We start from the raw sequence: 13,597 nt of genomic DNA on the forward strand, positions 1-13,597 counted from the left end.
TTACCATCATCATTTTCTTTTGACCTTTTATTGCGTAGCTGCACATATAGAGACGCAAACTAACACAGTGAAACCAGCCAGGGGAAGGGGCAATGAAGCCGCCATAAGTTCAGGCCTGAACAAATAAATCTGCATGCACTTTTTTTCCCTCACTGAACTGGCTGTGACTGTGTCCGGCAGTCCCATAGCGCCTCCTCCCAACGCACACCTGAACTTCCGCTGCAGAGGCCGGGGGAATAAAACAACAACCCGCAGCTATACAAATGCCACAAATTCTTTCTGAAAGCCTGGACGCTGCGCTTTCACACAAAAATGCCAAAATGTCACAATGTTGGAACTCAGCGGCGGCGGCTAGTCAGTGGAGTTTCTGCCTCCTCTGCTGAAGGTCACCTGGCCCTTTTCAAAATAAAAGAAGCCACATTTTGTCATGTAAATTGTAGAAAAAATTTGTCAATAGGAAAAGTTGGATAATTAAACTGACCGAGCGCATATCAAAGATGCATTTGATGTGACAGAGTTGTTGCTGCGTGTGTTGGAAAAGCCAGTTAATTGAACATTATAGCGTCTTAGCACAGTAATCTTCCTTCGTGTGACTTTAGAACAGAGAGCGGGAATGAGGGGGAATATACTTCAGATCCATAATCCTGCGAGAAAATGAAAAATCCCAAATCTCAGCTGACAAAAAGTAATTTACAAGGAGACGATTTGAAGTATTTTCTACTTAGTTTTTCCCCCTCAGTGTCTAAATGATCCCACCCTTCTCTTCCTTCAGCCTGAAGTTGAGTTTGCAGAAAGGATGGAGAAGCAGGACAAACCCACGTTCAAGCCCCTCATGCTGCCAAACATCCGACCTGCTGCAAGTGCTATTGAGCAAGCATCCCTTCAACAGGCTGACCTCTGACCTCAGAAGCGAACAAGCCTCCCCTGCAGTGCATGTGGCAGAAGAAGAAGAGGGAAGGAAAAAGTGTGCAGAGTAAGTGGAAGCGGGTGAGGAAGGGGTGTGGGCAGGAGGGTGTCGCTGGTGATGTCACACCTCCCAGACAGCCACGATTGGACCCTAATTAGAAAGCTCGGCAGCAAATAGATAGGAGCCATGCATGGTTGAATCCAAAGTGGCTGATGCCAAACATTTCTAGTCGGGAGAGGAGCGGGAGGACCGGAGCTGCTGCGCTGAGAACAGCCTGTGTGTGTGAGTGTGCGTGTGTGTGTGTGAGCTGGAGTTACAGAGGTGATCCGCGAACAGCAAGACGCACACACTCCTCCCTCCCTCTCCACGCTGGTTTCGCAGGGAGAAGCCGAAAAATACAGTCCCCGAGTCGACGTCAAACCTTCTGCTGTTATCGCGACGGCGACGGAGGCTGGAAGCGACACAAAGTGCAAAGCGGGAGTCGAGCCGCCCGAGTCCTCCCAAGTTCTCCCCCGCGCTCCGCTCCAGAGCAGGCGAGGGGCTGCATGCGCCGATGGCATCCGTACTTGGGAACAGCAGCCGCGCGTCCGGGGCTCAGGGCGGCCAGGTGAAATGCAAGCTGAAGAGGAGGAGGAGGAGGCGATCGAAGAGAAAAGGTAACAACTTTAACACACTTGTTTAGGTTTTCTTTCTTTTAGTGCCGCTCTCTCTCTCCTGTTTCCTGCGCGGACAGAGGTCGTGCGCAACCTTGGCGGGGGCACCGGAGCGCACCGCCGGTCGAGCCCCTGCGTGCGCTGCCGCTTCAGCCCCAGCCAGCTCCGCGCTCCGGGTGCAGCTGCTGCACGTATCCAAAATATAGTGGAAAGTGGAGGAACATAAAGAAATGTCAGTTTCTCTGCGAATGAGGCGCAACAACAGCCGCTCCAGCGCCTTTAAATGACGCATCGTCTCTCCGCCGCTGGAGCCGAACTTGCCGCTGCGCTGCTGTCCGAAAACGGTTCATTGTCTCTGACGTCCAGGATTATAGGAAGGGAATTAAACTCTGCATTAGCTTTAATAGTCTAATTAATAGACGTAGCCTCGTGAGAAAAGCGCCTTGTTTTATTGTCTTTTTTTTTTAACAATTTAACACGTGAGCTTTGATGCAAAGGAAAACAACTTCCTCATTAAAAAAGATACAAGTTTCTTCCCTAATTTCTATTAACGCCTTCGGATAATTCAACTTGTGTGTTGCACTATCAAACAACCCCAATGCTCAGTGTATGGAAGCTACACATATTTTTTAAGTTAAGGACCCACACATTTAATTGTCTCTTAATCAAGGGCTTGACGCACAATCTTGATATTCCTCATAATTTCTCAGTTTCTTTTTTTTCCTCTTATCGTCTAATTTTAAGTAATTTCCCTTCATGCAAGCTTTGGATCTTAGTGCTCTGCTGCTCCTCATTCACTGACACTCAACACTTTAAAGTTTGAGAATCTGTTCTGGGCCTGACACAGAAAAAAGGCAAGATGAAAATAAGGCATTATTTGCTCCACAATTCAGAAAAAATACATTTAATTTAGTGCCATGATTTTTTATTTGTGTGTATTTGTTTTTAATTCTAATCAGAGATGTTAAGAGGAGAAGGGTTCCTGCTGAAGAAGGGGGGATGGAGCCGGTGTGTTAACACAGTGTGACACACTGGAAAACACTCAATTATATGTGTAATTAAAATGGAAAAGCTGCTGATTTCCACTGAATGAAACATGATAACGGTGACATTTTTTCCTATTGAGCGTTTGTCTGTAGTCGCACGGTGATAGATGCTGACTGGTTTAAATAACCCAGTAAATTACAGTATCTCTACCACTGACTTACATATTTTAATGTCATTTATTCCACATTTGTATATGACAAAAACAACAAAAACACTGGACTTAAATCACACACTTCCATCTCGACACCTCTCACTTTTTGGAGTTGTGTGGTACAATTGCTCACAATTCAATTTGTTCGCTGTTCAGCTGTTGTGTAATTCGTTGTTCCGTTGTCCACTCCTCGGTGAAAAATGGGGGAAATTACATTTTTAAAAGATTGAGGGAGAAGTTATATTTCTGATATGTGAGTGAAACCTTTAGATTCCGTAAACTGTGTGTGAGGAAACTGTGTGTGAGGAAACTCTCCAGATTTTAGTTTTCTTGATATTTCTGAGGGTTTTTTTTCTCAGTAAAAGCAACTTCCCCCCCGAAACTGAAGCATCAAACATGTATCTGCTGTGGAGAAGCCACAGACCCTCCCAGAAATATGACATGATCCTCTTTTTTGCCTACATTTTCTGGCACCTCCATGAGAAAAGCAGGGGAGGATTAAATCAAATAGCGATGAGACGTTTATTTTTTATTTATTTACACGTGTAACAGATGAGAGCACAACTCTTTGTGTTGCTCATGCTTGAAGATACTGACGTGCCACCCCATTGCATTGTGGAATATGGATGAAGGCTCGGAGCGTGTTGACGTATCCGACTGCAGCTGAATGCATAACGAGCTTTCATAAACACTTTGCACTTGTCATCAAACTACAAACAGACAACTGCACCTCATTTCCATAACCTCTTGATTTTTAATAGCCCAAGTAATTGAGACAAGGCAGACAATACATAAAATATAGTGCTGAGGCAAATGTATTTACATAATGGAAACGACAGAATTGGTTCCACAACATTAAGCATTGCATATGAGTATCACACAAACGCGCGCACATTAGCTGACAGGCCTCCGCAGCGTGTTTCCGTACGGCTAATTTATCAGCACTGCTGATTCATTCTGATAACACGGGACATTAGGGGCCAGTTCAGGGGACCGCTTGGAAATGAAGTGTGTCTTTAGGAAGTGCTGATGGCCGCCGACTCCTCCAGAGCTGCAGGAGGTGGACGGGTTGTGCTCAGTCCGATCGGCCCTTCCTGTCCCATTGTTTGCCCCAGATTTTGCACATGTTACCCTAAACTGCCTTTAGAAGATAGAAGCACTTTGGGATTGATAGATCATTTCTTCAGATTAAACAAAGCTGAACTGAGCCTTTTTGTTATTTTTGATTCCTTCATTCCAAATGTAATCATCTTGAGGTTTCACACAATTATTTTTTACAGACCTTAAGGCAAAAAGTCCCAGAGGGATTACTGCTTGGTATTTGGGGCTTAATCTCCGGCGAGGAGTGCAGATTATTTGTAGATGGACTCGCTAAAACCTGTGTGTGAGTATTCACATAAGATAGTAATCAGATTCCTCTTCTCAACTACTATTAATTTCTTCTTTTTTTGTGTTGTTTCACGGCTAAACTCTTATCTGCGGTTGCTCATTTTTCGGATTGGACGATACAAAATAATTGCAGACTGCAGATTATAGGCCTGAGATTGATTTGTTGTCATCTTTTTGGCACCCGGACCCTGTCCTCTGCACAGTCTTCCTCGAAATCCCACACTTTACTAAATCCACCATCTGTGTTTTTTTAGCTCTCTGTGCCAACCGCTGCCTCATCGTATTGTTCAGGTCACAATGCTCCCGTCGGCCCGGCGCTGTGCTCGCACCTCGCTCTGTGTTTGTTTGCTCTCCCTCAAGCACAGTGTTTGACCACTGTCGTCGTCCCCCCCCCCCGAGAAGGATTCATGGACATCCTGTGTGTCTGCCTCTTAATTAATCACAACCTTTTGTGATTTATTATGTCGCTTACGTCTCTAAAGGGACGTTCGGTGCCACAAACAAAATCCCTGTTGAGGTGTGTGACAGCCCGGCGGTGTGCAGGAACGTGTGTGTGTGTGTTTTTCGGCAAAATCCGACCTGTCAATCAGCAGTGTGACCTTTTCCCCTCTCATCAGCCTTTAACTGGGACATATGTGCACCATATTCCTTGTCTTTTATCCACAGAGGTTTTTAAAGTAAAAAAAATAAGCACGGCAGAGATTTATAGACCAACATTATTTCTTTTTACAGCCGTGCTTATCACCCTGTTCTCTCAGCGTACTGTACAGTATATCAGCAAATCATCGAGAGTGCCGAGGGGCAAATGTGAAAAACACGGTGTAACGTAATTTATGTGGCAATTACCGTTTGCGCTGTCTCTCTTGGCGAGGCGGCGGCGGTGGGGTCGGTTGAGTGTGTGCGGCGGTGGACGTTGAGGCCAAGTGGGGGAGGAGAGGGGGTGCAGGGCAGGGCAGAGGGGTGAGGGTCATCACCCTTCGCGCATTCCGGGCTCCTCTTCTTTTTTTTTTAAAGAGAAGCCACCAGAGGAGATGTTAGCAGGGCGGACGCGACAATCGGCGGCAGGCCCACCGCTGCTCTCGGGGGACTTCTTTGAGTGTCGGACATGCAGCTGAGCTGCGGAGGGAGGAGGAGTGGGAGGAAGCCCGGGCTCTGTGGAAGCATCCGTTTCTCTCAGCAGTGATGAAGGAAGCACCGGGGTGAGGGCAGAGGTCAGGATGGAGAGAAGAAGCTCAGGAGCACAGAACCTCCCTTAGGATTTTCACCTTTTCTAAGAATCCTCATCCTGCATTGGTTTGCACATAGTGGATATTATATATGAGTGAATTTCCAAACAAATCTCTCAGTACTGGTAGCTGTTGGATGGGAAGCTTTTCACTCTCAATTTGTTATAGATGGAGGATGATGCATTTTTTTTTATGGTACAGTGTCAGATATGAGAGGTTGTCCTCAGCCTGTAATGAAGCATGAAATTAAAAGTTGTGTATCGCAGTGGCTACAGCAGCGTTATTGGAAAACTTATATATTTACAGAAGACTCCAGCCCATCTGTTGAGTTACTGGTCGATGGTTACTTTGTTGCTTTGAAGACGTTCTATGACATTGAACCTTATTCAAAGTTAAAAATAAATAAATGATAATATATATATTTTATGAGCAGCATTTATTATACAGTAAGAAAGGAGTGGGAGGTTAATAATGTGACGAAGGTTCACGTAGGAATAGAACTGGGTTTACCTCTTTGTTGACTTATACAGTGAATTTGCCTTTCAACCTTTCTGTTGCTGGATTCAGTTTTTTTAATAGTTTGTATTGTCTTGTGTTGCATCTCCAGTTTAACTCTGAACAGGGGCGTTACATGTCTCCCCCCATTTATTGTCTGCCTCTCTCATATCATCTCTTCATGCAAGGCTAAAAATCTAAAAAGTACATTACAAAAAAACTGAAGCTTTATGCTTTTTTTAAGCAACGACAAAATTGCAACTTTTTTTTCTCTGTTTATTTTCCACATGTTAGAGTCTGAGAGACCGCATCAATAAAAAGCTGCAATAATATATAATTAGATAAAACCAGAGAGCACGGCCTTGAGATATCAGATTTTCACTAAATAATAAATCAGTCAACTTCATCTTTAACTTTGTTTATTGCAATTTTCATCCTGTTTTTGGCAAATTACTCAAAAACACAATATATTCAAACCTTTTAGGGTTTAGGGACCATTGTCCCTGTGATTGACGACTGAGTAACCGTATATTGATAAATCCCATTGATATATTCAATTATTTGTATTATTATTATTTGTAGTAGTAGTATTGCTTTTCATTTGAGTTGTTATGTCTGCATCTCCTGCATATAACTTACACTTGTGACAATGACACACACACACACGCACACACACACACACACACACTACTCTGAATGGGCTGTTTGTGTGTAGGTGCCTCACTGATACAGAACCAGTGGAGACGATGATGGACAGACAGATGATAAGAAAGTCTCAGAAGAAACATGAGAGTTTGTTTGTTTGTTTGTGAGAGAGAGAGAGAGAGAGAGAGAGAGAGAGAGAGAGAGAGAGAGAGAGAGAGAGAGAGAGAGAGAGAGAGAGAGAGAGAGAGCGCTCATAGGGTAGAACTAGTAACTAGTAACTAACAGTGTGGAGTGTGAGCCAAATAGTAACTGCATCAGAGCGGAAAGAAACAGAAGTAACTTAAGAGGCGCTTTATCATTCAACGATAATATAACTGTATTATTAACATTATATCAATAATAGATTTTTTTCAATATAATGGTTGTCGTCAGTATCGTGTGATCTCTGCACCTCGGTCATTAAGCTGCTCAGTGCCAGATACTAGTGCAGTGAGATCTTAATGAAAAACGCTTCCTGCTCAGCATCAGAGACATGGACAGTCCAGATATCAGGTGCAGCTCAGATATGACTGAGCCGTGATGAAGAGGAGGCTGGTCAGGGTCCGTCTCTTGTTTCACTCACCCTCAAGAATCCAGTCTGGTTCATGTTGTAGCTATGTCAGTTATTCTCTGTGTGGTGCAGAACCTGTGTAACAGCCCGTATGCAGATTAGTGGTACAGTATAATTCCTGCAGTGGCCTGTGTTCACATTCAGAGACATTCAGAAAGGCAATCCTTGTGCAGCATGACACAGACAGACACACACTGTGACACACAAACTGACTGACAGAAGCACAGACGCACACAGAGACAGAGGGACAGGCCGAGGACTTAAATGAACACACACATCTTGCTGATTGCTGCAAATGATCCACACCACCAGTTTCCTCAGGCTGGTTTGGTTGCTGGTTGTCCTGGTTATTGGAACACAGTGGTTGCTGGTGCTGGTTTCCGTGTCGGGACGGCTCAATGTCACAGCGCCAGCGTGTGCAGTGGGAGAGGATACATGGCGTTGTTATTTCACAGATGTAAAGCTGCAGCCTCAGCCCCCGAAACACTTCTGTCACATTTGTTTGTGTTTGTGCTGATAACCACATTAAGAGCCGCGACAGAAACACCGCTGGCATTTATGAGGTTAATGAAGGTCAGCGCCGATGGAGGCGGCGCGGCGCTCCCTCTCTGTGCACAAGCACGGCTCTGTGAATTTTACAGGCGCTTCCTGATTAAGGGTACAGCGGCGGAGGAGTCGGCGGGTTTCGGGACACGGCGTCCTCTAACCGACGGCGCGTTGAGCCGAGGGAAAAAGGGTTATTACGACTGACTGTGGTCTCTCGAGGACGGCTGATAAAATGACCAAGGAAAAGGAAAAAGCACAACTTTAGCACATTAGCATAATTAGAAATTATCTCGTAATAGTCCCTCTTGGCTCCTCGGAGCTCGGCAGCGAGCAATTGTATTTAAAGTTCACGCGGCGGTTGAAAAACTAAATTTAAACCAAAATGTCTCAATGACACACACACACACACACACACACACACACACACACACACAGGTAGTAGATAAACAGAATGACAAGTATGAAAAGCACAGATACAGATTTTAAAATTCATAGGTGACACTTTGAGTTAATTAGTCTGTTGTTTGACGCCTCCCGCAGTTGGACAGATAAGGGTATTACTCACATCGCAAAATAACTTGTTGTGCTTGTTACCATGACGACACACACACACAGAAGTTATATGGAGTTGGTCGTGTGTTGTGCTCCGTCAATCTGATCCACAGCGGCTTCTCAGGCGGGAGGTGCTTTCAGGGGGAGATGTTTGAGAACAGTTACGCTGCAATCCAGTTTATCAGCGCTAATGCAATGGTTGTTCATTTGTCTGCAGGCATGTGTGAGTGTGCATTAGCAAGGATTTGTCTCCCTGCGTGTGTGTGTTTGTGCGTGTGTGTGTGTGTGAGTGCAGTACATGCTGGTGAGCTGTCAGTCCTCATAAACAGAGATGTAGCGCAGCAAGTCAGCAGCATTGTTGCCTCCTGTCAGTGTTTGTGTGACTGCAGTCCACCAGGCTACGCAACATGAAGAGAGTTGCCTCGTAGCCACTGTCATGAGATTTGAGCTGGCACCGGACTTGAGAAACAAAGTAGAGACAAAGCGTGGCCCTCTCAGAGCTCTAAGAGTTACAATATGTGAATCTGTGTTTTTCACGTGTCGGGTCGTCCCCTGAACGCATCATGACACTTTCACGTCGAGAAATATTTGATGTTTTTTGGAGGGAGTACAAAATGACCTTGTTTTTACAGTTTCTAGTCCTTTCCGCTTGTGACGCCTCCGTGTTGTGTCTGTTGTGAGCGATTGACTCAAACAGCCATTTGAATGAACAACAGCTGATTTGTTTAAGGTCATTTCCTACGTTTGAAATCATCAGGCAACCCCTTATATTCTCCTTTGAGCCATGGCTGATTTGCAGTTTGGTCTTTAATTCAGATAAAAGGTTCTCGCTTGCCTCACAACACCAGAATCAAAGGGAAGAAGAATTGTGCACTGTGAATTAATGATGGCTCAACCGGACTCCCCACTGTGCAGCAATGATTGGTCCACAGGTCGTACTGAGCTTCATCAGTGATGCTCATTCAACTCGCCGTGTGTAAAACTAAAACCTGTTTGGTCTTGTGGTCAGAGAACAGTGAAGATGTCACAGGTTTTTAGGGGTTGGGTGTCGTAGCCTAACACAATTCCTAACCCAGCAACTGACTGCATGAAAACAGAAAGTCTGTTAATGATGTACTCAGCAGCTCTTGATTGGATGAATCAGCAATTTTCCAGTTGCAGATTGAATCTTTGAATCTTCGACTGTTAGTTAGATTTAAATAATTTGATTGTCACTGTGCAAGTAAAACATTATTATGAAATGATCGTGTGTATAAGAAACTAAAAGTAAAATAAGTATAAAATCCTGTTCTTCAATAGAATATAAGCCGAGGTAGCTGAAGAGCGGAGAGGTGACTGATATAGATAAGTATTATAAATAATATGAATAGTGCACAGAGTATTTAAGTGGTAAGATAGATTGTTATGATAACACTGTTAGTAAGCCTTAACATGGAGTTTATAGGCCTCACTTTGGACATTATATTACTGTTTGACGTTTTACTAATGAAACTGATGAATAAATCAAGCATAATCAGTAGATGGCTTCGCGCTCCTGCTGGAGGACAGCCAGCTTCAAATCATCATGCAGCGGAGACTATTCTAATAGTTTCCTGTGTAGCTGTTGTTTTGAACGAACAGTTCGTCTTATTAATGTTATTACTCTGTGCTGTTCAGCATGCCGTCCAGACATTCTCTCACATCTAATGTGAAGTCCTGCCAATAGGGTGGAAGGGCCCGACACATCATGGTGGCAAAACATTTCTCCGCTTTATGATCCTAATTAGCTCTAACTGTGCCATCATCCCTGAGTCATCATGCCTGGAGAGAGGCCAGATCATTTGACGGTCTGCGGACTCACCCGTTCTCCGTCGCTCTCTCTCTCCCCTCTCTCCTCCTCTCTGTCACGTCTTTTGTTGCATTTTCTGTCTCCCTCTCTCTTCCCCCCCCATCTCCCTCTCTCCCCAGCCGCGGCACACAGAGTTACCGTTGTCCTCCGGTTTGCTCTTGCGTATTCACAGCGTGGCGGCGGCTGCTGCTGCGAGCGCGGACATATTTCGAAAAGCAGAAAATAGCTAAAGAAGGTGCGAGACGTTGTGCACCAATAAAAAAAAAAAAAAAAAAAATGAGCCCTTTGCAAGTCAACCATGAAATGTGCTCAGCTGCCATTTGAGTGCGTTCGAAAATTAAAAATCACCAACGCAGGAGCGCCCCGGCGGTATCTGATCAGCCGGCAGGCCGCTCGGCTCTCGGAGGCTTAAAGCTCCTGCACTGATGTCGTGCTCCGGCCACATGACAGCACAAACTGCCCTGTGTGCTGCGCTGACACAGCACTCACCACTGATACCCGGCCTCATATGGAAGAAATGAAATTGGATGAAGCAGCTTAACCCGTCCCTGTTCCCGCCATCGGAGTGGGTGCCTATTTGAGATAACGTTAATGAAGGGGACTTTAGTCAAGAGTAGATGCGTCTTATTGCTGGAGGGGGGGGGGTGGTGAGGAGGGTGGGGGCTAACAGCATTTATTACCATTAATAAGATGAAGCGTTTTTACAAGAGGGTCCAGCGGGGGGGGGACTCTCACCTTAACAACCCTCCATAGGACTTCCTTTCTGCACGTGGAGACGCGCTCTTCTCCAAACTGGTCTTAACCTTGACGGGACTCCGCACAACTCGGGATGAGGTGGACACTCAATCACCATAATCACTGCTGTCCATCCATGATAGATCAGTTTTAGGTCATTAATATGAATCTCAGCAGCTTGTGAAGACCGTACCATTCCTCTGTCAGCATGTTTTTTCTTGCAAGACAGATAGCATGGAGTTGGTGTGAGTTCCCCTTCTAGTGACGGCTGCTCCGTCTGTGTAGGTTGCTGCTTTTGTGCAGCAAAAATGCCGGTTATAGTTGTAACAATGGCAGATTTACAACTTGAGGCTACTTTTACATACGCCAAGCTCCGTTTTCACCCTCGTCCATTTGTTGGTTGGTTCCTTTGTCGGCCGGGTTCAGACAAAAACGACTGAAATGATTTCGGTGACACTTGGTAGAAGGATGGACAGAGAAAGAAGCTCATGACCTTTCGCACAAACGTTCATAAAGGGGCAGATCCAGGATTTTTTTATTCACTTTGTTAAAGTGGCAAGATAGGAAAATATTTCCAAGCCAGCTCTTCATGGATCTTGATGTTTTTTTGTCTGTTATTTTTGGACATTGGCATATTTGGCATGTTGATGTTAGTTTTTAGCCAATGGTCGTACATTTGCTCCAGCTGCCCCTAAACCTTTGGCACTGTCTCCCATTCAGAACTAAGCGCTCTCCTTCCGTCTAAATATTTAGGACTAGAGTGAAGACACATTTTTTTTGGTTGTCCTTTTATTTTTATTTGATTCATTCCTATATCTCGCATTGTGCCTTTTTTTTTATTATGTAGCACTCTGGTCAACTGCTGTTGTTTTTAAATTAGATATACAAATTAACTTGAATTTACTGAATAGTCGATTATTGACTTATTTGTTTGATATCTAGAGTGTGATGTTTTGTGCAGCTGTATCCATTGGACTTTAATGGTTCATGATAAATTGTATTAAGACACACACATACTGTAAGTGAGCTTTACATAGATGCTACATATAACAAGTTGGAAGTAAAAACAATTCTGTTCGACTGCAGCTCTGTTCACATCTAAAAATACAATTTCTGCTCATGGCCGCTCCGATTGGCCGATCGTGGTTCAAATAGTCAGACGTCCCTTTCTCTACTTGGTACCCACGGGAGGTTTAATAAGGCAATAAATAATAAGTGTTCAACTTTAAGGAGCAAAGCTTTATTTGTGTCATGAGCTCAGTTGCCGTTGCTGTTTACAGGGTGTTTTTTAGCACTGTGATATTTTCACCTCACTCTGGATGAGAGGTGAAGCCAGATCTCCTTCTCACTCATTGTCTGTACGATGACGGTTGATTTGCAGGAATAATAAAGCCCATTTCGTCCGGTGGCCATTAGATCCATGTGGCTGATGGAATGGTTTAATGGCAGATTAGTCCATTGATAATGACGAGCGCACACGCACTCTTGAGCTTCCTGCCTGCTTCATTATTCTGTTCACATGCGAGCATTAAATAACAGTTTTCCCTGCTCTTCGCCCTACAGTAAATCCTCTCTCATCCATCGATTCCACCGTCCTTTAGGGGCTCCTTCCAGGAGAGACCGACAGGCTTATCTAGCAAATCCTTTAAAAGGTATTTAGAAAAACTCTTCGCCTGCATTAACTCTGCCTGATGTCCTGCGTATCACCATAGAGTCGGCCAGCGTCGGCTTTCATATAGCTCGGGGCCGATCCGTGCGATATGCGAAGTTCTGCTTTTCCCGAGTTTCTTAACAGTCGCACGGCGTGGTGTTTATTTTTCCTCCTTGCCGCACTGATTTTGATTTGTACAGCTTGAAGCGGCCGAGCGTAATAGATGTGTTTGCATTTGCCGCAAAAACTGAGAGTTCCAATCGCTCATCCGTTGCCTCTGATAGCTCAGAGTGTATTTGGCTTCACCCAGATAAGGCCTGAGCATACATTGAGTCGGATTCAGTCGAGTTGTTTTGTACACACATGGTGCTTTGGCATTGGTCTGCTCGGACGGGCTTTGGCACGATGGCGGATTTCATCCTCTCCTCCCCCTCCTCCACCTCCACCTCCCCGGCGACCCCGCACTGGAGCTCTGGGGCCGGAGCTGTCGGTGAAGGGTGAAGGGGGTGAAGGGTGTGAGGGACCCGGGGCTGTGGATGTTGCTTAGCGTAAAGGACAAAGAGAGAGAGGACGTCTCTGGGCGTAAAGAGCCCCGGAAATGCTTGCACAGATGATCCTGCAAACCCACCCTTCCACATTTAGACACGTATGTGTGTCCCCCTCGTGAGAGACACGCCTCCAGTAAAAACATCCTAAACTCAGCTCACTGTGTGGAGGGATCCCGCTGCACATCCGAGGAGCAGCTGTCCAAATGTCTGCTTCACTTCAGGTTCTATCTTTCTCGCATTTCTCTGAATCATGACACGATACAACAACGCAACTTCAAATGCCATCTATGTAGAGGCGGTGTAACATCGTGTTGTTTTTGTGAAATGGATGTTTGTGATATACGTTGTAGGTCACAGATAAATGAATAAAAACCTGTTAGAGATCATATAAAAAAAAAAAACGCTCCTCATATTTTCTGATTTACCCCATAAAGACAGAGCAGATCCATTGAGAAGGAAATGAAAACCACTCACTACATCCTTATCAAAATGTTTTGTTTGAAAATGCATCGACTCCGTTACAGATACGTTGGTATCCACACTACTCAGAAAGAGAAGTTTGGAAAATGCTGCTGGCCCCGTTTTAGTTTCTTTTGTAAATGTTCAAAAATTAC

General features: G+C 44.8%; 1 protein-coding gene across 1 annotated transcript in view; it reads left to right on the forward strand.

The window, feature by feature from the left end:
- Positions 1-1,460: 1,460 nt before the first annotated feature.
- adarb2 (adenosine deaminase RNA specific B2 (inactive)) overlaps positions 1,461-13,597 on the forward strand; it is a 178,766-nt gene continuing 166,629 nt past the window's right edge. The window contains exon 1 of the mRNA XM_053413064.1: positions 1,461-1,563. Coding sequence (XP_053269039.1) covers positions 1,461-1,563 — 103 coding nt within the window. The remainder of the gene's footprint in view (positions 1,564-13,597) is intronic.

The sequence above is a fragment of the Pleuronectes platessa genome, chromosome 20 (genome assembly GCF_947347685.1).
Source record: "Pleuronectes platessa chromosome 20, fPlePla1.1, whole genome shotgun sequence".
NCBI classification, from domain to species: domain Eukaryota; kingdom Metazoa; phylum Chordata; class Actinopteri; order Pleuronectiformes; family Pleuronectidae; genus Pleuronectes; species Pleuronectes platessa.